Raw genomic sequence first — 25,474 nt, forward strand, 5'->3', positions numbered from 1 at the left:
GGGAAAGAATCTTCATGGCATTGGATTTGGCGATTTTTTGTATATGACACAAAAAACATAGGTAACAGAAGAAAAAATGAACTGGACATCATCAAAATTAAAAAAACTTTGTGTATCAAAGAACATTATCAACAGAATGAAAAGACAAGCCAAGAATAGAAGAATATTTACAAATCATGTATCTGATAAGGAGTAACATTCAGAATGATACTGAGCAAGGCCCTGTGGGTCTCCAGGGAACAAAGCCTTTCTGTGTGCCCCATTTCTCTGATTACAGGAAATAGGCTTCATTCAGCCTCCATGACCTTCCCCGACTTCCAATGGGCAGATTCAAGCAGTTGGTAATTAGGAAAGGGAGGGGATGGGAGACAAGGGAGAAACAAACAGTCAAGAGAAACAGTAGTGCAGCCTTGGGGCAAGGTCCTGGTGTCCCAATCAATGCATACACACAAAGGTATCTTTGATCTGTCCTGTAGATACTGAAACCCCCTTCAGGTGGGAGAAGTTAATGATTAATGATGGTATGCTGCCCACAAGCATGCAGACCCCAGACCAGCTGGAATCTGAAGGCTGATGATGCTGACTCCTGCTTACCTCACCACCAACTCATCAGAAGAGTGCAAGCCCAGTCACTGCCTTGATCCTTATCACCTACCTGCAAGCAGGAGCCCTGACTCTTAAGACCTCGCCCTATTCCCCAGGGAGGGGGGCACTAGCTCTAGCCTGCTGTGTTCCCTCTTTGCCTGTCAAAGAGATAAAGCTACTCTTTCTCTTTCCTCCAAAACTCTGTCTCTGAATTTCTAGTCAGCACCAGAGCACAGAGGGCCAATATTTTGGCAACAAGTATATTAAAAACGAACAAAAAAAACCCAAATAAACATTTCTCCAAAGATACAAAGCCAACAATCAAGTGAAAAGATGCTCAATGTCACTAATCATTAAGGAAATGAAAATGAAAACCACAATGAGATATCACTTCACAACAATAAGGTTGGCTATTATCAAAACAAAGGAAAATAAGTGTTGACAATGATATGGATAAACTGGAACCCTGTGCCTTACTGGTGGGCATGTAAAATGGTGCAACCACTGTGGAAAACAATCTGTAGGTTCTTCAAAAAGCTACACCAAGACTGACACAAGATCTCTCAATTCCATTTCTAGGTATATACTCAAAAGAACTGAAAGCAGGGACTCAAACAGATACTTGTATACCAATTACCTTGGAAGCATTTTTCACAGTAGCCAAAAGTTGGAAATAACCCAAATGTCCACCAACAGATGGATGGATAAACAAAAAGATGAATGGAAAAACAAAACTGATATTATTCAGCCTTAAAAAGGAATGAAATTTTGATACATCAAAAATATGGATGAACTTTGAAGACATTATGTGAAGTCAAATAAGCCAGACACAAAAGGACATATAATTCACTTATATGAGGTAACTAGAATAGGAAAATTCAGAGAGACGGAAAAGAGAATAGAGGTCATTAGGGGATGTGAGCTGGGCAGGGGTGAAACAGGAGGGACCGGGGCAGGGCACAACCTTTAAAAGAATGACAGAGCTGTTGGATATGACATAACCTGGTTAGAACCAACTAGGTTCAAGATGGCGGAAGATTCAAGTTCCAGTGGACATTGAGCCTCATTATACGCTCAACATAATATATTAGCTAAATGACATATCCACAGGTGCCATGATGGTTCTGAGGCTGACCAAAAAAGGTCAACAAGTGGGCGGGGCCCAATTCCTGGAAATCTCCACCCCTTCTCCAAGATAGTTGGAATAATCTCCCCACTCCTTTCCTTATGAAATTACCCAGCCCATAAAAACTAACCACGCCATATTTCAGGGCCTCTCGCCTTCTGAGATGGCCCACACTCTGTCTGTGGAGTGTGTTTCTCCCAGGGCCATGCTTGCCTTTTAAGATGGACTGCATTCTGTCTATGGACCGTGTATCTCTCTAAATAAATGCACTTCTTACCTATCACTTTGTCTCTCACTGAATTCTTTCTGCAACGAGACATCAAGAACCTGAGCTTCATTAAGTCCTGAGACCAGGTGTCTGATCTCAACTAAAAGACAGTGAGTTCAAGTCCCAGTCTGAGTCATGTGGTTTCACGGGTATGGGGGGTGGAGGTGCAGAATGGAGAGTTATTGTTGAATGTTCTGTTTGGGATGATGAAAGGTTCTGGAAATGGAGAGTGGTGACAGTTGCACAAGATTGTGAATGTAAGTAATGCCACACCAACAAATAGTTTAAATGGTAAATTGTATGTTATGTATGTTTTACCACAATAAAAAAAAAGTCTGAAAGAATACGGGATATAATTATGGACATGAATTTATATCTCTCTCTATAAATATAAGAGGTATAAATATACAATAATAGGTGTATATATAGTAAAATCTCAAGTTTTATTTAAAACCTAATGGATCTGTAGGTTACCCAGGCCAATTAGCTGTACACACTCAAAGAATGCCCATCTGTCAGGGGCAAGTTTAATCAAGTGTCTAATGAAGATTAGACTGTATGCTTAGAAATGTGCTCGGTATTATATATAAATGCTGTTTGAAGGACCCATTAACTTATGCTAATTAGATGCTAGTTTTTATAAGTGACTTCAACTCAAAACTAATTTTCTTCCTTGAGTTCCATGGCAGTATTCAAGAAGTTGAGAAATCTATATATAGAACTGTAACAATAGCAGCTGCAATTTTCTGAGCTGCTTACATCAAAAGGCACAGCATACATTATTTCATTTAATTCCCATAACAAAAATAAGTACATAACTCCATTACATGAATGAGAAAGATGAGGTGTAGCAAGATGAAGTAACAAGAATTTATATGGCTGGTGAGTAGAGCAAGGACTCAACACTACATGTATGTGACAGAAAAGCCATGCTCTGAACCCCTGTGCCTCTGACATGAGACACACATATGCTAGGCAATCATGGAAGTGTGAAATCACAAGATCAACTGCATCTCGGGGGGGCAGCGGGGGAGCTACTCTTATGAAAAATAATTATAACATTTTCTTATAAAAAATGGCAAATTGTGGTATAATTCAATACACTTTATAATAAAGCAAACATGGATTATATACAGCACCGAACACTACCACCAAATTTTTTTTTTTCTACCACCAAATTTTGAGACAAACATAACTTTAAAGAAATTCTGCACCAGGAGCTTCTCAGAGGTGTCAAACGACCTCCAGCATGGCTGAGCAGTGCAGAGCAGAGCAGGGAGCAGCCCTGTCTGCCTGCTCCCACTGGGACCACCGGGATGCTAATGTATGAGAAGCACGAACAGCACAGCTTCCCATTTTCTGAGTTACATCTGTGTAATAAATCATTTTCATACTTCATGTAAGAAAAATTCACGTTAAAGCCTCAATTACATAACAATAAGTTTGCATCATCAGATTTTTCCATCAGGCATGACTACTACTAACTAACCCTAAGTGTTTCCTATTATTCCTAACTTAAAACCAGAGAAAGATAGCTAAGAATTCCAATCAGTATTCGAGAATACTGATTTATTTATATAACAAAAGGAATAAATGGTAAACTGACAGTACTGGAAGTTTTAGCCCGTGCAGTAAGGAGAAAAAAAATCAGAAATCTTGGGCTTCCCTGGTGGCGTAGTGGTTGTGAGTCCACCTGCCGATGCAGGGGACATGGGTTCGTGCCCCGGTCCGAGAAGATCGCACATGCCGCGGAGCGGCTGGGCCCGTGAGCCATGGCCGCTGAGCCTGCGTGTCCGGAGCCTGTGCTCCGCAACGGGAAAGGCCACAACAGTGAGAGGCCCGCGTACCGCAAAAAAAAAAAAAAAAAAAAAAAAAAAAAAGGGTGCTGAAACAACTAGCTATCCATATGGAAAATAAAATAAACTTTGACCCCTAAGTCACATCATTCCACAAAATTAACTTAAAATGGACCACAAACCTAAAATATAAGAACTAAAACTATCATCTAGAAGAAACTCAGGAGAAAATGCTCTCTATAAAAACTTAAGAAACATCTCTTTGAATGACAGTGTTGAGACAACATAAAAGCAAGGCATAAACTAGGGGACAACATTAAGAATACACAAATTTGACAAAGTACTTGATTCAGAATATACAAAGAAGTCTCATAACTCGCTCATAAAGCAAAAACCTAACTTTAAAAGTGGCCAAAGATTTAAAGAGGCCTTTGAGAAAATATAAACAAATGGCCAATAAGAATACAAAAAGATGCTTAATATCATTAGTCACCAGGGAAATGCAAATCAAAACCATGAGGTAAGATCATACACCCATTAGAACAACTATCACGAACAGTTACAATATGAGTTGACAAGGATGTGAAGCAACTGGAAATCTCATGCTGCTGTGGGAATGCAGAATGGTGCAACCACTTTGAAAAATACTTCACTTATTATAAAGTGAAATGTATATTAAACATTAGACCCAGCAATTCTACTCCTAGGCATTTACTCAAGAAAAATCAATGAATGTGTAGATGTCTACACAAAGATTTGTACACAATGTTCACATCAGCATTAATCATAATAGCCTCAAACTGGAAACAACTCGAATCCCCACTAACAGGTGAGTGGATAAACAAATTGTGATACAGACACACTGGAATACTACTCAGCAAGAAAACAAAATGAACCACTGAAAAGAAATGCAGTTAACATGGATGAAATCTCAAAAGCACTGTGCTGAGCCAAGAAGCCAGACAAAAGCCTATTTATGCCATGACTCCCCAGAACACAAAAAAGTAAACCTCAGTGACAGAAGGCCATCAGTGGGTGGCTGGAGTCTGAGCTCAGTGGCACAGGGGAAGACATAAAGTAGCTTTCTGTAGTGATATAGATCTTCTATACCTACATACCTACATTTGGCAAAATCAATCTGCACACTTAATAAAGTTGATTTGAAAGTCCCTCTAAACACAGGTACAGTGAAATGGCACAAAGCACTTTTAAAACAAGGCAGCTAATGTTAGCGACCAAGTTATAAATATTTATAAAGAAGCTATATAAACAATTTAGAATTAAGTTAAGGGTGAGCAGGGTTTCTTCATACCGTTGGTGCTATGAAGACAATCACCTTGGCAAAAGGGACCGAGGTTAAGTTTTAAAAAAGGTTTAAGTGATACACAGTAGATCTAACTGATTATGGTATGTTTTTGAAGAAGTCTTTCAAAAGAGAAGCTTTTTAGGGTAAGCAGTCAGTGCATTTCCTCATTTCCTTTGAGGAAGCCCACAGTCTGAAGAATTCAAGGCTAGCTAATGATGGTTTCAAAAAAAAAAAAAAAAAAAAAAAGGGAAATTAATGCTTTTCCATCTTAAAGAATACCTTTTTACATACTTTCAGAAACATGCCACCTCACAATGCAGCAAATTCTATTGAAATTTTCAATCTGAATATTGAAATCTGCCTATCTGAGAAAGGTCTAATACGGGTCCCACATCTCCTACAGAAAAGTACAACCTTGTAAAACCAGGAGAATACCACATTACTTACCTATATTTTAATTTAAATCCCCCCAAACCTCTGTTATAATACTTACATGGCACATGAGTAAATGAAGCTCAGAGAGGTTACGTACCTTGCCCAAACTACCAAATATCAGAGCTGTGATTTAAAACCAGATTATTTTAACTGCGAAACCCATGCTCTTAAGTTCCACGCTGCAATGCCTCACAAGAACTCAGCCTCTCTGAGAGGTACTACAGAAACTTGGAAGAGTGACAGCATAATTTTGCAAAACCCCACTTACCTTCAGGGGACGCAGGGCACCACAGAATTTAGTCCACCAGCTATTTTCAATGAATTCTAAGTGCCTCTCTCTTTTCCTAAGTGTTCGTAACCTTTCTTCAAGTTGTTTTAAGGCGCGTTTATCCCTTGCTGGCAAAGGTCGACCATCTTTGCTCTGCAAATAACAGAACAGTTTTTTTTTTTTTTTTTACCATTAAGGTCTTTATAAAGTACCCATCAGATTTAGCAGATCAGGCAACACAAACTTTTTTGGCTCGATTTGACTCCTTTGGCAAATTTACAAATTGGGAAAAAAAAAAAGAACCCAACAACTTCTATGTGACAATACACATCTCTGAACCTAGATCAGTGTCAGAATGCGACGTGAATGTGTGTACATTTAATGCTGAACGTCCTCTTGATCCCCGTTTTCCAAATACCGTATATGGTAAAGTCCTTTTTATGAGGCACTTTATGTTCTTTGCTCAGCTATTCTCCTTCATGTCCAAATTCCTCATCCTATCCCTTGTCTTAACATATCCGGTCCTACGTTCTCTCTCCTTTTGGTCGAACGACTGTGTTACAGTGTATCTGAGCTGATGCTTCTCAGCCCCTGACTCAAACACCAGCAGAGTGATGCAGTACTCGTATGCGGTGTGCACAGGTTTTTGTAACAATCACTAAGAGCCAGCGCTTTCTTATTCTCCATTTACATTTGCAAATGAGTCATGTTTTCTTCGGCTGGCCTATCTGACAGATAATTCTCATCTATTTTCATATGATATTTACCGTAACCATGAGCAGTACCTTTCTGTGGCATCCGGAGTGACACTTTCCCACTCGAACTCCCCCCTGCCCATAAGTGTCTTCAACTCGGTACAATAATAAACCACAATAACAAAACAACTGCTAAATACTAAAAAGGTGAAATATAAATTTGTTTGCTTTTATCGGAAGGACCAAGAAAATATTTACACGGGACAACATTTTTCTTTCTTTCTTTCTTTTTTTTAAGTTTTTGGCGAGGCCATGTGGCTTGTGGGATCTTAGTTTCCCAACCAGGGACTGAACCCCCAGGCCCTCAGCAGTGACAGAGTTGAGTCCTAACTACTGGACTGCCAGGGAATTCCTGGGACATTTTTAAACTGTAAAAGCCTTAGATAATTAGAGTGTTAAAATCCCTATCAAGGTTTAAATAGGATGCTGGGGGACACGCCGGCCAGTGCTCTGCAGCACAGCCCAGAGCAGCATCAATGTGGAATAAGGGACACACACAGACAGCCCAGATACCCTTGCATAAGGGGATGTCAGGGTCACAGTGACCTCTCCACATGACGGCACTGCCATGCTCTGTTCCTGATCGTGTTGCTTCCCAAACGTCACATGCATAACAATCAACAGAACGGTCCGTTCAACGCAGGTTTCTAGACCCTACCCCGAGAGAACGCGACTTAGTTAGGTCCCGGGTGGGGCCCGGAATTTGCATTTCTGCCAAATTCCCAGGAGATGCTGATGCTACTGGTCCAGAGACCATACTTTGCATACATGGGGCTATTATTATTATTTAACTATCTTCACTGCTTTAGGTACACTGGTTATTATCAAATTGTATCCCCCAGAAAGGAACCTTACAGAAGGGTATTTTCTGAAGACCAGAGTAATAACACACCTCCCTCCAGAAGACAGATCCAGGCCACGATACTTCAAGCGTGTGGTACTTTATATCTTAACTACACAATTTCTCTCAAAACTGCCATTCTAATATCAAAAGGATACCAAGAAGGTAGATTTATTTCACTGCTGGCGTTCCCTATTTCAGGAAAAAAATTTTTTAGTAAGCTGACTTAAGGGTCCACTGAAAACACACTCAAATTATCTGCCCATTTGCTGAAGCATCAGTGGGATGAATGGAGGCCCGCTCTGCTGTACCAACTGTCTAAACCAATGTAAGAACAACTGTGGTCAGACAGACACCAGGAGAGACACCCAGCAGTCAACCAATTATTTCATTTGGGGAAAAAAAAATGAAGTTACATAGCATATAAACAATATCCTTTGTTGGAAAAACAGTAAAACGTGAAAGCTGCCCCTCCCATGGTCCCCAACGACCACCCCCTCTTCTGTGGTTATCGCTGTCACAGAGACCATGCATATCTACATGTCTACATGTGTCCCTCTGTGTAAACATACTTACGGTTTTTGTTTTACATAATAGGTAACATTTCCTGTGCCTTATTCTCCTTAAATCTTCCAAATAAAACTCTTTGAGGTTGATAACAGCATTTTTTTTTTTGCAGTACGTGGGCCTCTCACTGCTGTGGCCTCTCCCGTTGCGGAGCACAGGCTCTGGACGTGCAGACCCAGCGGCCATGGCTCACGGGCCCAGCCGCTCCACGGCATGTGGGATCCTCCCGGACTGGGGCACGAACCCGCGTCCCCGCCATCGGCAGGTGGACTCCCAACCACTGCGCCACCAGGGAAGCCCGATAACAGCATTTTATTCATTTATTAGATGAGGAAAATAAGGCCCACAGATATTACCTACATAATCAGGAGAGCCAGAATTTAAACTGAGAAAGTGTAACTTAATTTCATAAGATACATTCTCTAAGCTATATAAATCTACCTCATTCCTTTTCATCATTGCACAGCACATTATACCATGATATTTTAATTTAACAAGTACCTTATTTTTGAACATTTAGATTATTTTCTTTTTTGAGGGGGCAGGGACATGAATATCCTTATTCACCTGGGTACAAGCGCATACATACAATCCAGTAAGATAGGCTCCTAGGCATCTGTTGGATTAAAATTTAATTATTAAAAGGTACGTTGTTTGCGTGTTTGTGTGTACAGGCGCATGTGACAACATTCAGTTTTCTTTAAAAAGCTGTATATTTTATATTCCCTCAAACAGTATTCCTATCCCCAAATTCTTATCAACCCCTGACAAAGGTAAAAAATTTAAAGACTTCTAAAGGATAAAAAAATACTGAGTTGCTCTAATTACCAGCCATCCTGGTTTTAGCAATAAAAGTCCCCTCATGTTCTGGAAAACTCCTCAGGTCCCACACAAACTGGGATCTTAGTCAACCTACTCATTACTAATGAGCTGAAGCATCACTTCATATTTTCACTGAAGAGTTTAATTTCTCCTTCAGTAAACTGTCTAATTTAGGTCTTTTGTTCATTATTTCTATGTATTTCTTGTCTTTTTTTCTTCTTGACTTAAAGATGCTCAGCATATATCAGCTATATTGCAGATTATTTCCTCTCAAATTATCGTTGGTTCTTTGAATTCCTTTTTGGTGCCACTTTTTTTGGTACATACATTTAAAAACATAAAAATTTAAAGCTCACCAGTTGCTCAATTTGCACTCGAGCTCTGAGTCTTATTTACAAAGGTCTTCTACATGCCAGAATAAAATTTGATTTTCACTTTCTCCTAATGTTTTGTAAATGTTATACTGGATTTAAATTCTGAATGTTTAGTATATGGTAGGAGGTTTATAAAGATTTCATTTTTTATCTTTTATAGACTGTATTGAATTTCCACCTAAACGTATGAAAACTGTCGTCTCTACAATATTGAATCTTCCCAAGTAGGAACGGATGAAGTTCTCCATTTACTTCAGTCTTCTATTATGTATTTCAATAAAGTTTGTAATTTCCACCAGGAAGATTCTGACATTTCTTATTATTCTATAGTTCACAGTTATTGGAAATGAGGTCATTTTCTATTACATCCTCCACCTGGTGAATGATCCTGTACATTTGTATCTGGACACCTTGATGAACTCTTGTTAGGTCTATTAATTTGCCAGTTGGTTCTTTTAGATTTTCTTGGTAGAGGCTATCTGCAAATAACAGAAGTTACTTCCCCTTTTCTCTCCTCTCCCTTCCACAGTTACCCCTACGTTCTTTTCTATCTGACTAGGAATAGGATATGAACATCCCTGTCGTATACGTGCCTTTAGTGAGAATGTTTCTTTCATTAGGTACGATGCTCACGGTAGGTTTCCTTTGCTAAACAACTTCTTTTCTTCCAATTTGGTAAGAATTTTCTCTAAACATCGTTAACTACAAATTGACTCTTACCAAATACTCTTTGGCATCTATTAAGATGTTTATGTTGCTCATTTATTCTCAATATATTAAACTACTTTATTTTCTAATATATCATCCTCGCCTTCCTGGGATAAACCTAATCTTATAATTATGAAATATTCTCTTATTACAGCATAGTTTTTGAATTGCTAACATTTTTATTTATATTAAATTATTTGCCTGTACTTTCATAAGAGAGCCCAGTAAACAGTTTTCTTTTTGGTGTGCTATTACCATCTGGTTTCTGTCTCAGGATTATGATAGTTTAATAGAATAATTCAGAAAACTTTCCATTTTTTCCTATGTTCTATAAATAAGATTTATCTGTTACTTGAAGGTGACAGAGGAAGAAAAACTTTATTGTGTTTTTAGAAGTACATTTAATTGGCAAGTGGTTACACGTAATCTTATCTTATTCAACCAGTACATAAAACTTTAACATAAGTGATACAGTGAAATCTGATATTACACATGGAATCAGCATACCTGGGAACTAGCAAGGTCTTCATCATACGCAAGTAAAACTTTTGCGTTTCAGTTGTTAGAACACTGATAGAAATTCTCATACTGTCAGTGTCCTACATTTCACAGAAGACAATTTTTAAAAAATAGGGTTCTTTAAGGATACGTTGAACAAAAACTCAAACAATGTCAAAATATGGGCTTAGCAATGTCTAAGTCACAACACAGAGCAGCTCTAAGACAAAGTACTTTTACGCTCCCCGGTTACAATAAAACATCGAGTCACCTTCGATTTAATTGTTTGGATGTGCTGCTCCACTTCCTCAATGTCTTCAGTGTTTTCTAGACGTTCGTAAGCAGCACTCCTAGTGCCTTTTATGAGATTTAAAGGCAAGGCCGACATGCCATAGGCCTGAAAGAACAAAAGTAAAACACGTTTTGGTAATACTGTTTTATTTTATTTCTTTATTTTTTGGCTGCACCAGGAGGCTTGCGGGGTCTTAGTTCCCCAACCAGGGATCAAACCTGGTCCCCTGGCAGTGAGAGTGCCAAGTCCTATCCACTGAACCACCATGGAATTCCCTAGTAATACTATTTTAAACATATTATACAGAATTTTCAGGTAAAAAAGGTCCTTTTAAGTAATAAAAAAATGAGTAAGCAGTTGTGAAGGGGACAGTCACTGAAGAACAGGGGATACGGGAGTGAATCATGATTATATCGCCTCATAATTCTGTTTATTTCATATTTAGTTACATAGAGTTACGTCTGTAATACTATTCCTAGAATAGGTAATATCTATTTTTCAAAGGACAAGTTATAAAATTAATGTATATCAAAGTAATAACTCACACTTTCAGGCTAATCAGGGGTTAAGATAGTATGAATCAGTAGAAACAATTTATAAAATTATTTTGTATGGAAGAAAACAATTTTATCCCAGTGTATATAGTAAACCCTTAGTAAAATGTAAGTATTTTAACATACATGTTATTTGATTAGCATACCAATGATCTGTATGTAGTTTATTTGTAAGTTCTAAATATTTACAGTCTTTTCACTAAGTATTTTAAATATAATTCTTACAAGAAATTCTAAAATATTAATCGGCATTAAAAATAAACATATTATTTTCTATTACCCAATTCTATATTAGCCAGTCCCAAATGTGAAATTTTATTGTAACTATTAAAAACACTCAATGGCAACTGCCATGTGACCAGTATTCAAAATCGTTACTGACCTTAAATTCTTAGAAGCAAAACTGACAACTATCACCTCTTGGTTGCAGCAATGGGCTCTAAAGTAGATACAACATCACGTATTTAAATCTTTCCATTTTCTTCCTGAGAACACAGCCAAACTACTTCAGCCAGCCTCCCTGAAGTTAGGTAGGGCCATGAGATTGAGCCCAAGCAATGAATGTGGGCAGAAGTGATAAACACTACCTCTTAGGCTTAACCCCGAACTCTAAAACATCCTGAGTAATCCTCCATATTTTCTCTCATGCTCTCTGCTACCTGGCTGTTAACTCCCAGGATGATCTCAAATATGTTTTGTATATTCTCACTGAGTCTCCTTTAGACATTGATTAAATATTGATGAAACCACAATTCATATAGGGAAGCATAAATTCTGACACGTCAGAGTTGTTTTTTAATTAAGGGAGAATAGGAACAAAGAACATGATTAAAAGGAAATCCCAGAAATCAACCAGTTCTATCAGGTTGTATCAACTCTATACAGCATGTTGTATTTAGATAATTAACTAGCTGAAATTACTACCTAATATGCAAATCCTTGCATTTTCTAAAGGAGAGATACTTAAAATCTTGCATTTTAAATATTGTTAAAACATAAGTTAATGTTCTCATGATTTCCCCATCATCCGAAAACAAAAACAACAAGGAGAGGTTGGGGAAAGGTTCTATTTGTATTAGAAGAAAATATAATTTGGACAGAGTAGAATAATTTTCTTCTAACTAACTAAATTCTTATCTAACTTATACTCCTAATGACCTTGGTAAAATATAAAAAGGAAAAACATAATCAGGTTTATTTTTTTAACAGTAAATTTTATATCCTCAAACTACTGAAAATGTAAAGAAAAAAGCGTATGGAAGCCAAGGTGTCCCAGAGGTGGTTACCCTTCCCTTGTAGGAGTGTCCTAACCCTATTACCACTCTGACCTCTGACCTATCTGTTGTTCTAGTAGTTCCACACCTTTTAAACGGTAATGAAAAAAAGTAACATAGCACTTTAAGACTCTGATGAGCATACAGTATTACATGATGATTATTCACCGACACTCCACACTCACATATCATTTTACCACAAGTCCACGTTGCTTTTTACATCCAACTGCCGAGGCAACATTATTTTGCTAAACCCAGTTTATGCCCAAGTATATTTTCCTGTCTTTCCAACCACCTCCGAACTAGGCTTATTTTATCCCAAATCTTGCTATTCCGATCTGATGATGCTATTCTGCTTGATGGATCTGGGTCGCTAAATATACTAACGTCAGAACTCAATACTATTGGGTTGGCCAAAAAGTTCGTTTGGGTTTTTCCATACGATGTTATGGGAAAACCCGAACGAACTTTTTGGACAGCCCAATTATTTCCCAAGGAATCTGTACTCCAGTCAGCACTAAAAACGTGGCCACTACTTAGAGTTTACTGTCAGAGAGAAGTCATCTAAATTCTCCTCACTGGTCTGCTGGTCTCACTTCCTACAAATCCATCCTTTACACTGTTTCCAAAGTGATCTTGCTCTAACCCTCATGTCAGATTATGTCATTCCTCTGATTAGCATCCACTGAGATTCCCTAGGACAACGTGCTCTGGCGGGAGTCCCCAGGATTCTGCGTGGGGGCCATCAGGACCACACAGGAGACAAGAAGCAGGGAGCGTCGGTCTGCCGCTGCTGGTTCAGCCAGAGCCACACTACTCTGTTCACCTCTTTCTGTATGTATCAGAATTTCATGAACGACTGTTTGAAAATGTTACTTTACAATTTATTTTTTTTTCCAACGAGAGGTACAATTACTAGCCTTGTGAATAGACGCCACTATCTAATCCTGGCCTACGAAGCCCTTTGTGACCTGATCCCTACCACCCAACCTCATGCCTCTAAATGGTTCACTGCAGTTTCCGCATCCACACCTGTGTACATGCAGTGCCTCATCTGGAACACCCACGTCTCACCCTACCTCATTAGCCCAGCCCAGTGCCCTTCAGGTCTCAGCTTAATTACAGTGCATCTGAGAAAACTTCCTTGATTTGTAAAAATGTGCCTTGCTTATAACCCAATTATAGTACAGAACACTGGACATTAACATTATTTGTCTGCATGTCTGTTTTATCACTAGATCTGCCAAACTTAGCTAATCAGAATCATGTGGAAAGTTCATAACAATGTGGATTTCTCAGCCAGACTAGTAATAACTGCAGTAGACTGTTTGGTATGTAAGGACTAGGTCTCAATTCTTCTTTTACCTACCTTTATTCCAAGAACAAACATGTGTTCAATTAATAAAATAACTTCTCTAAGAAAATAATATTCAAACAAAAAATTTTTTTTCAATGCCCTTTATTCACATGAACTTATTTCCTTACATGGAATTTACACATTTATTCGAAGAGTTAAACTGCATTCCTATAGCTTAAATAAACAGTTTGAAGGAAAAATTTTAGAAAATAAAAACATGTCCTTGGTAACACCTTGTGGTAACATGGGACCAGAATACAACATCTTTTTGTGAATTATTAATTGTCTGAAGAGAACAAGTAAAAGAAAGTAATCACTGTTTTTGGTTACCTAGCTTCTAGCTTATTTTTGGATTACATGCTTAAATTTCAATGATTATCAGGAAATTTAAGTATAATATTTAGATTAAAATAAACTTGACATAACACAGTACACAAAATATTTAATCACTACAACTTTAAGATCTTTAAACAACAATCTTGAATTTAACCTCAGATTTCTTTTTAAAAAATGTATGAAGGCTATCATTTTTCCGAAACAAAAACTTTTATTGCTTACTACTGCCCTCTAGTGAATTACCAGAAAATCAACAAGGCTAAAGAGATCATACCATTTAAAATGCTTCCAGGTCAGCCATAATTGCTTCCAATTTTATTTGTTTCAACTTCCAAGAATAAATCACCACCTGTATTTTAAAAGCCAAATGTTTTGAAAGAATATATACAAACTACAAACATTTCTAATACCTTCTTGTCCCTATAAGAAGAGCACTTTTCCCTGCACCTCTCTCTTCTGTGAAGGACGAGTTTCCAACCTATTAGCCTTGGATTAGAAAGGTCAGCGCCAAGCACTGCCTGTAAACTGAATATATGTCCTGCATATACTTATAACACCTATTATTCAAGGACACGGATGCTGTCATAACTAAGGAAACAACTCACTTAACGTGTATTCAATTTAGATTTCCCTTTTAAATATTCATTGATGCTAAAATATACACGTATTTGTTCATATTTAACATCAGTGAAATTTGGATGCATCTTACAAACACTGGGCTAGGCAGAAGTCATGACATAGTTGTAATTACCTGCACATTCACAAATTTGGTCATAGCTGGTTACATTATAGTTACTTCTCCAGTGGAGTTACCTGCATTCTTGGTGCAACTCTTGAGTTTAACTGCCACTTACCATGTCTTATAAGATAGTGCTACGATTTGACATTGAAGCAAAAAGTTAATGTGTAAGGAAAGACAGAACAAAGGAGCAAGCAGTGAAGCAAAAATTAACTAGAACAATGAGCATGATTCTGTATTTTCTTGCAAAGCAATAATCAAAGGCTTTATAAGCTTAAGAAAGGAAGATGCCCAAAGTAGAAGACATTTTGTACTTTGCTACTTAGGTAGCAAAAGAAGAAACAACAACAAAAACAGCTTAAATTTCCACAACAGGTGTGTCAGCAGCTTCAAAGAAAATCCCAGAGACAAGAATGGAGCACCCAAGAAAAGCTGTTAGCATCAATTCTCTTGATAGCCTAAAACAACCCTGTGGAGTGAACCATGGACATGAACAGCCAATTCAAAAAAGTGATTCAGAAGACTCACAATCCAAATGTGAAGTTTTAGGAATACCTTTACAACTTATTTCACTTATATTTTCCTTATCTTGTACGCAGAAGATTGATATGACTTTTTTTTTTTTTTTTTTTTTTTTTTTATTTAGGTAAGGCTAAAACACTTCTCTCATTAATATAAAACAAAAACTATAAATGATTAGAGAGCATGGGCAGGGCCTTTTCCTTACAGTGGTACATAAGGTGCATCTTACAAATCAGGTCACAGACTCAATGAAGCATACTATCACATAGAAGGCTGAGAAATTTAATTTTTAAAGTGGAGTTCTGTCTTCAAAGATTATTGAGAACCACTGCTCTATTTATTTCTATTTTCAAATCCTTAATTTAGCACTCTAGTTTTCTTTAATACATCAGTCTACAGTTATAGTAAATTTATATTAGCATAAATATATATATAATTCATAAACTCCTGGAAGACATGTTCAATTTTTTTACTGATAAGTGTACATAATAAAAAGTTCAGTAGTCGCTGTCTTTATAGGCACTTCAGTGGTCCATATGATATATTTTGTATGAAAACAGCACTATTCAACATTTCCCCACTTGGTGGCACCAAAAAATTAAAATATCTGCATAAATATTTGTGTCTAGAGGTTTTTTTGTTTGTTTGTTTTTAATTTTAAAAATAGCAGATTCCCTTTCAATTTGAGCTGAAAACAACAGGCAAGATAACATGTCATTTGACATTCTTTTCCTAAAATTGAGTGCCCAATTATTTGGCTATTCCTTGAGATGTGGTACAGTGGATATAATCTTGGTAAAATTTAAATAATCAACTAGTTTCTAAACTAAACAACAATGCATACCTAAGAAATTCACATTCAACTGACACATACATTACAAAAACTTCTGTAGTCTCAATACTGATAGCTACAGATTCAATAACAGACATAATCTTACCTTTAATAATTAATTCCTTGTACTCAGGGTCAAAGTTCTCTAAGCATTAACTTCCCACTTTCGGTACATATTAAAACTAAACCTCTTCTATTCCCCATGCATATCTATTATACCCTCATTCACGTTCTCCTCCAATTCTTGAGTTTTCCCTAACTACTTAGGAGAAAACTTTGCTTTCACAAGCAAATATGATAGTTAGTACCATTAGCCACCTACCAATAATAAAACCACTTATCAATAAACAGTTGATTTTCAACTAGTTTTGTTTTGTTTTGTTTTGTTTGTTTGTTTGTTTTTGCGGTACGCGGGCCTCTCTCACTGCTGTGGCCTCTCCCGTTGCGGAGCACAGGCTCCAGATGCGCAGGCTCAGGGGCCATGGCTCATGGGCCCAGCCGCTCTGCGGCAATGTGGGATCCTCCCGGACCGGGGCTCGAACCTGTGTCCCCCGCAACGGCAGGCAGACTCTCAACCACTGCGCCACCAGGGAAGTCCTCAACTAGTTTTTAATAAAGTCTGAATAAGTATTATTGGCCCATTTTTCAGATGGGGAAGCTAGAACTCAGAAATTACATTTTACATAAAGACTCACACTCATGGCTAATCTTCAGCTATGCACACCACGCTCCCCCTTAACCAGGGTCTTCTCTATCCCACCTAGGTAGTAAAACTGGCGAGACTGTGGTTTGGTAGCAAAACATTCTTCCACCCAGTTCTGAGCACATTCTGCAGTGCTATTTAAATGATGTTTATCTGTCTATCCACACACCCAAGAGTAACCACCACCCGACTGTGAATGTCTCTCTGACTTACTTACCTTTTCATAATCCACATTCTCACTGACCATGACACAACTGCTGTTAACACCTGGTTTACTTTCACTGTGAGAGGAAAGCGGTGGAATCTGTAGCTTGAACCACATGAAACTGAATATTCAACAGTTTGAGCTCCTAGAGATTACTGATTGAGTGGCCAACAGATTCCAAGACTTGATGAATTGTTTAATTAAATCCTCATAAGCTTATTAAATATTACTCCCACTTTAGATGGGAAAGTAGTTCAAGAGACCCATGGACTTAAAAGGGACCCACATTTAAGCCTCTCCCCCACGGATCATAACAGTACTGCTTATGCTACTTGAAGAAAACACACACGGCAACTCCTAGGTAGGTAACCCCTAGGCAGTCTCACCTGGTGCCTATGACACTGGACCCTCCCCCTTGGGCTCAGGCTTTTGGTGGCCCCTCCTACCTACTCAGCATCATGCCTTGTGGTTCCCGCCATCAGGTCCTCTGACTGTTTGTTTTATCAATGGGCTTTAGCCCAGCCCTCTGCATTCCAGAAAAAGTAAAGCTCTTCTAAGGCTATCTTAACTAAGTCAGTATGATAATTATATTTGGTTTCATTGCATAAATGATAATTTTCACAGTTTCCATTTGAATATAAACTATATTAGCTTGAAATACTTATCTTTACAATATCATTCCTATAGGGAAGCTCTCTTTCAAAGAGTTTTAATAATTTCATACATTTTCCCCACTCCCACTCATCAGCCCCAGAGCTTACTGAATTCAGACCCACCAGAGTAATACTGTTAAAATGTTAGTCAGAACCTTCCAGTAGCTTCTAATCTCAGTCGGAATGAAATCCAAAACCCTAACCACGGTCCATGAGGCGCTATAAAACATGCCCTCATCCACGCTCGCCACCCTCCCCAGTTACCTGAGCTCCCGCACGCCAGCTTTGCCTCCTGCTAACTGTCTGAGCACAGCACAGGGTGTTCACCCCAGGACTTCTGCACTCACCTCCCTTCGTGGCTGGCTGTCCTTCCACCTCACTCAGGTCTCTGCTCAAAGGTCAGAGAAGCTACTCCCGACCTGTCACTACTGTCTGTCCCCTACACTGCACTGTGTGAACATGTTCACAGCGTCCACCACTCGGCCGTCAGAAGACAATGCTCCATGGGTCTCTCATTTCTGCGCATCTTGCAAGTCAGGTACTAACTGCCCTTTTCTCTTCTGTACTATCTTTTCAAGAATGCTTCTGCAGCAAATAGCCTGGGAAGACAAAGACAGTATTCCTCTGGAGCGAAAGCAGGCACGTTTCCTGTCCGTTAATAAAGACTCGGCCGCCCTACACTCAAGGGTCCTCAGCTTTGTGACAGTCTCCATGGGTGCTCTTCATGTCATCCCATGGGAGTCGGGACTCAGGAAACGGGCGCAAGATAACACGCTCCCGTGGCTGCTGGCATTGCTGTGCAACAGAAAGTTCTTCTCTGACCAGAAGTCTTGCACCTCTGACCAACATCCAGGGAACTGTAGCGGACTACAAGCTATAAGCAGGGTAAAATCACAGACCCTTCATGGTTCCTGAGGATGACCTTACATGTCGGTTTCCTCTTTTTCTGTTCATTTCTCCTGACTCATCTTTCACTGACTGTTATATCCTCATCTCCCTATACTTCTCGAAGCACTTTTAGAAAAAGTATCGTTTGACCTTCAAAAATCCCGAAGAGGCATTTTTAAATTCCCATCTAATGGGGAAAACACTGACCCAGGAAGGGTAAAAGACAAACCCAAGATCAGCATACAATCAGTCACAGAATAGCAATTAGAGTCCAGGTCTAACCTGTGAATGTTTCCTAAAAGACCATTCACATGTAGTATATATATTCTCTGAGATGGGAAGATGGTTACCCACCGATATATTCCTTGTGTAGTAATACATGAAAAAAGCAAAAATGGCAATGAATAATAAAACTGAATACTCAAGCACCTGAAAGATACTAAAATGCATGATTTTAGACTTCTTTATTATACATTGTGACACTTGAATGATTATGCAACAAAACCAGATTCTGCTATCACACTAATAGCCCATTTCTTTTATGTTTAAAGGGAGACACTGGAACAATACCCAAAATGTTTTCTTCATAACCAGCATTTTTCATCTTTGTATCAATCAAGAATGCTCTAAACATAAACTCCATTAATCTGAAAAAGGTTCCATATAATTTAAAGCTTCCTGCACAACTCTCTTTTGGGAGGCAAGTAAGAAGCATTTTCACTGGCTTTTCCTCTATAATTTGAGCAAAAAACTCAAAAAGCACTCTGCACGCACGTTTGTCAGGCTATTATAAGTCATATCGTACCATTCCCAGAGAGACCGGAAAAAAAAAAAAAAAAATCAAAGTCTCTGAGAGTATAAGATTAGGTTCTTTATACTAGAGAAATATCAAGTGATGTAAAATATCTGATTTTAAAAGCCCTATATCCCCATATAGGATAAATCTACTGAATCCATAACAGGTACTGATCTATGGTTCAGAGTTCTAATACGCTTATAAATCACTAAATCTATTATTGCATAGTATATAACCACTTCAAGGCTCACAAGTTATAAAGTTTGTTTCTGAATGTTAAATTTCACAAATACAGATAAAATGATTATGACCAAGTAGTTAAAACTCTACCCTCCTCTCAAGAAAAATGAAGAAAGTACTAGATATTAAAGAGGAAAACAGAGCTAAATTGAACATACCAATAAGGTAATAAAACTGCATCATAAAGTGTTTCTTTAATTTTAACTCAATTATTACCATTATACTTACTGTGTAGATTATAGCTGCCAACATTCCAATCAGGGTCAGAGAACTAATGGAAAATGACAAGGCAGCTAAACCATCTGCAAAAGAAGAAAAACACTGTTAAAAATGTATAGCTATTCAAATGTTTATATTCAACAAATCAACAGAAATATAAAAACTGGGTTTCTTACACATTCCAAAGGAATAAACCCAATATGCATTACCCCATTCTTGAAGTGCTAACTCCAAGTGGAAAGGAGTTTTTAAATAGCTCTTCATAAATGGATTTGTTAAAGATCTTTCAGACTAAGACTTTCTTTCTTTCACCTCTTAAAATTAAAAAGGGAAACTACTGCCTAATTATTGAGCCTAAAAAGAAATCAGCAAATTACTAGATGCTCAAAAGTTGGCCAAAAAAATGCCCTGGCCTTTCTCAAAGGCAGCCCTCGAGAAATAACATGATAGGAATGCCACTGACCTTGGCTCTGTCTTCCCTCTCCACTCAAACTCCTAGTTCCTCTGTTCTTAAATTTCAAGTAAGTTTTTAAAACTTAGCCTAGAACTAAAATCGTAAAGAGTTTACTTCCCTCTTTAACTTGAAAGGAGCTAGCATGCTCCCTTAGAGGGGGGGGAGAAGCAAACAAACAGAAAATAAATTCAAACATAGTACCAAAACAGGAATACTATGCTAACAAGTTAGCTTTAGGAAACTTTTTAAAGGAAGGCCAATGAGGGAGTAGTGAGAGTGACACTTTCAAATAAACATACCAGATAATACAATGAAATATGCAAATTTGAATATTCTTAAATTGGAGTAATACTAATTGTTCTAGTTTTAATACAGGTTCTATTGGACCTGTATTGATCTAGTTTAAATGCAGGTGCTGTGGAACCAAATATAATTTTTAAATTAATTTAATGTATCAATATTAAATAATGATAGAATGACCCATCCTATTAAAACTCACATCTCAGTTTTAAAATATAACACTTAGAGAGAGCATATTATTAACAAGTTCAGAAACTGTTCAAGACAAATTTTTAAGCCTTAATTTTTTTAACTGTAATACATTTTATTAAATCACAGACGATTGGTGCTGTTACTTTCTTGATCTTACTAGAAGTATCAACAGAAAGTATTCATACAACTAGGAGAGGTCTGGCATTTGGCTGATAGCCATTTTAAGGTACCTCCACTTATAAAATACATCACAAAATCAGAGATATGAAAATGTATAAAAATATGCATCTTAGAATTGATAAAGTGGAGTGTTCTGCTAAGATATCTGGCTAATCAAAAAGTTGATATTACTAACAGTGATAAGCAAAATGTACTATAAAATATGGTGTTTAAGATGTGAGGTTTTTTAAATGTTAAGACTAAGGAGATTACAACAAGTACAGTAATGCTACCTATTATAATCACTGATTCAAGTTATGCTAACACTCAAAGACTAGCAAAACATAGGATAATGTTTAGGGCAGAAGAGTAGTTACTAAAGAGACCTGAAGGAGTTAACTGCAGGAAAAGAAGCAATTTATTTCTCAGCAACAGGCTCAGGTACATAAATCCTGACATGCAGTATCAGTATATGCCAGACCCGCTATCCGTATTCTTGCTGGTATCAGCAAGATATTAATGGATCACAATTTACGAGATGAAATCTTAAGTGGAAAGCAAGAAAATTAAGAAGTTGTACAGCAAAGACTCCAAGACCTAATTTAACCATCATTTAATATTGTATCTGGGTAAAGAGAAAGTGCTGATCAAAGAACGTAGAGTACCTAATAAAAAGCAATACGAATTTTCAGGATATGTTTATAAAATAAGTTCTCTAACTTTCTTTGAAAATAGTTCAAAGGCACATGAAATTCTCAGTAATAAAATACACACTCTTATTTGATATCAGTTTCTAACACCAACTATATTTTTCAATGATTAAGCAACTTTCTTAAGCTAACTTCCTAAACCACCTGCTTTTCTGTTCCTCTCTAAAAACCAAGGTCAAGTTGATTAAGAGAAGGAAAACTTAGATCTTTTGGTGAGGTAAATTTATAATAAACTATTATTTCATCCACATAAAACCTCTGTAATTTATATTCCACAAAAAGATTACTTAATCATGATCAAATAGCAATATAGGGTTCTCTCAGTTAAAAATTAAAAATAAACACCAATATATCTAGCACATTTCTTTAACATATTATTCTATATTATCCTAAGTGAATTAAAGACCACATAGAAATTATAAGACCTTTACCACTAAAATACTTTGAAGATTACATTGTCTTTTTAACATGGTAATTTTATGAAGAAGTCAAGAGACTTCTAGCTAGATGGCTAGAAGTCTCAGCAACACAAAGTTCCTAATTTGTCTAACATCTAACCACAGGTTAAAAGAATTACGAAGTTAAATTTTTAACAGTGTAAAAATAGACTACTTATGAAAAAAGTTGCAAGAGTCATGAAATATGAATTATTATGGATTTTATTTTTTAAAAGAATACTTACGACTACTTCCAAGTTCTTCAAACAGGAACTTCACCTTTTCCCACTCTGTAGAATTTTTGTTATCGGGAAGATTCAATGGAACAAAAGCACTATGAAGGAGAAAATAACTGTTTAATGGTCTTAAGGACAAAAGGTCAAATAAAAGGACATGACCTGAAACTCAATTTTTAGTAAGTTTTTAAACCAAGATCAACTTTCCCCCCAAAAGAATTAGCAAGTCAAATCTGCACCAAGTACAGAGAGGTGTTGAGAAGTTGCTTATCTATGTGTTTACCATATCACAAATTTGTTTTAATAGCTTAATTACTGTATTCAGCATAATTAGTTTCCTTTGTAATCCTGCTTATTTTATTTTTTGCATTTAAAACTATTTTGAGAAGGAGCCATAGGCTCAAGATGGTCAAAACGGTCCACAGCACAAAACAGGTTAAGAATTCCTTTGTTAAATCAGGAGAACAGAATGTAAATATTAAGTAATGATTTCAGCATATTTATATGCATAAAAAAGAACAGAAAGGAAATACACCAGAATTAGCAGCAAATATCTCATTGTAGAATCAGGGGTGCTTTTTACTTTCTTCTTAGTATTTTTCTGTATCCTTCAAGATTCTACCTAATATACATAATGAAAGTTAAGTAGTTTCTATGTATTTTTCAATCGACAGCTGAGAGAGAGAGACAGTCAGACAGACAGAACAGCGCTTTATTATCTAGCTCAGAAGCAAGAAGACAAGAGACTAAAGTAGAGGGCTCAGTATCCCTTAGATTGTATATATGGAGAATCAAACAGGAATGTAAGAAGTAACTCTAATACTACCTCCTTTCCAACCTAATTTTAATTGTAAGCAAAGCAGTAACATCTATCCTTTTTTGTGACGAAGAAATACTGCATGAGTTCACCAATATATTTAAGTACCTGCCCTGATAATGTAAGCAAGTAAAACAAAGTAATTATTCTAATTTTTAAAAATTTCAAAAACCTTTACTCCTTGGTACTACCGATACTTTTTATTCTTATAAAAAGATGAATCATCAGACATGTCAAGAGGTTATTTAAATTTCTAACTATTTGCACTGACATCAGTTTACTACACTCTTCTCAATCTTGGAGATTTACTTCTCACTACTTTTAGAAAGAAAAGTGATTACTCACAGGGATAGAGCAATAAATGTAAAGAGCTCATTATTTGCTGCCCTGGTTATAAAGTCAAAAACAATTAAATAAAAGCAGAGAGTGGAATCAAAAAACAAACTCTTGCATATTATACTTCCACAATGATATTAACTTATATATCAGCATTTAAACAAAAATATAAATCAAGCAAGAAAAAACTACCTATGTAATATGTCTCTATTTTATTTGAACAGTTTTTTCCAGAGACATATATATATATATTTTTGAAAAGTATATTTTGAACTTGTTAGTTGGAATAACCACTTCTGTGAATATGGGGAAAAACTTCTATGTTGTATAAAATATCATCTAAAGTCTATTAAAATAGAAATACATGCCACAAATACCTAAAAATAGCATTCCTACTTAGAACATTCAGTATCTATGTCAGTTTTAGGTAATCACACATTCTGTCCAGTGGTAGAAGAAAAGCAATTAGCTCTCTCGATCTTGACACTTTAATGTTCTAGCGGCTGAGCAGGGCTCTTGAGCAGTTCAAATATTTAATGAAGAATAACACCAGAGGAAACTTGACATGACCAAAAAATTAAAAATAAGAATAATAATAATAAAAGGTGAAAGGGCCCAAACTACAGTCAGAACGACTTCAGGAAAATACTTATTCTGAAGCAATCCAGCAGAGCGCTAACATCTCAGCACTATTATTTTAGGTACAACTAGAGGGAGTAGCAAAAGCACTAACCCAGAGCAGGCTCCTCAGCCACCTGGCCACCAGCGCTGTGTAATCCAAGAAACAGACATAAAGTATCTTCTCATAAGCTAAGAGTAACATCCAGAAGCAGAATTCAAAAGAGTCACAACTAAATATGTCTATATGTCCTGGGCAATAAATAATACTCAAAACATTTAACAACCAATATGGCAAAGGCACTAACCAATCAACGGACGCTGGCCTTGGTCCTGAAGACCCTGCTAAACCGGGCTTTACCCTTTGTCTGGGCTGAGGGTGAGGTAAGAGACTCAGGAAGGTGGAGCATTTCAACCTTTTAACAACCAGAAGGGCCCAAGCAATGTTCACAGCCAAATACCAGCCCCTCAGACTAAGACCTGCCGGGAGCACCTCCTAACAGATGCAGAGGCCGCTTCAGCCAGACGAGCCTGGACCACAGCCAGAGTCATTTTGAAGGGGAGGCAGCAGTTATAAATTCTCAGGCCTTTACCAAGTGGTGACGGTCCTCAAGTAACCGAGAGTGTAATGGGATTTGTGTGGTAGAAAGGTACAGATACTTTCTTCATCTCAGTCCCTCTCAAAAAACTGGATACAGAGAACCTCAGCTTTCAAAGACACACAATGCTAGATCAAGATAAGAACCGGAATCTCGTGAGATTATAAATTTCCCTTAGGCTCTTAACAATAGTAAAACTGCTTAGAAAAAATATTTTACATGCCATCTGACTGAGTGAATTAGCTTAATACAGTTTATCTCTTCAAGAGACAAAGGAAAGGCTAATGAATTTCAGTGGATATGGAACTGAAATGATGAATTCAGCAGAACTGAAAATAAGATTTTCACCTCCTACACTCAAATGCCAAGTCCTATTTATCTTCCAAATAGCCTGTTTCTTCCCCTCTGCTCTCCATAACTACTCTGGCTCAGGCCCTCACCTCTCACCTGGACTATGACAGTGGTCACTAAGTGGCCTTCCCAGGTACCATTTATATTTCACTCCCTGACCAACTCCCAAATGCCCCTTTTGACACGTCCTTCAGTGTTAGAACCAATTCACACGTATTTGCTTTCCCACGTTCACACACCAACACATACACATCTGCCCTGCCTTTCAGTTGCTCAGCAGGCAAAAACGCAACGTCTTAGACACTG

General features: G+C 37.4%; 1 protein-coding gene across 1 annotated transcript in view; it reads right to left on the reverse strand.

Annotated features, from left to right (window-relative positions):
* LMBRD1 (LMBR1 domain containing 1) overlaps positions 1 to 25,474 on the reverse strand; it is a 129,735-nt gene that overhangs the window by 55,593 nt on the left and 48,668 nt on the right. Inside the window, exons 6-9 of the mRNA XM_007447201.1 lie at positions 22,457 to 22,545; positions 19,969 to 20,042; positions 10,621 to 10,746; positions 5,785 to 5,937 (exon numbers count right to left, since the gene is read on the reverse strand). Coding sequence (XP_007447263.1) covers positions 5,785 to 5,937; positions 10,621 to 10,746; positions 19,969 to 20,042; positions 22,457 to 22,545 — 442 coding nt within the window. The remainder of the gene's footprint in view (positions 1 to 5,784; positions 5,938 to 10,620; positions 10,747 to 19,968; positions 20,043 to 22,456; positions 22,546 to 25,474) is intronic.

This window comes from Lipotes vexillifer, unplaced genomic scaffold (assembly GCF_000442215.2).
Source record: "Lipotes vexillifer unplaced genomic scaffold, Lipotes_vexillifer_v1.1 scaffold1180, whole genome shotgun sequence".
In the NCBI taxonomy this organism is placed as follows: domain Eukaryota; kingdom Metazoa; phylum Chordata; class Mammalia; order Artiodactyla; family Lipotidae; genus Lipotes; species Lipotes vexillifer.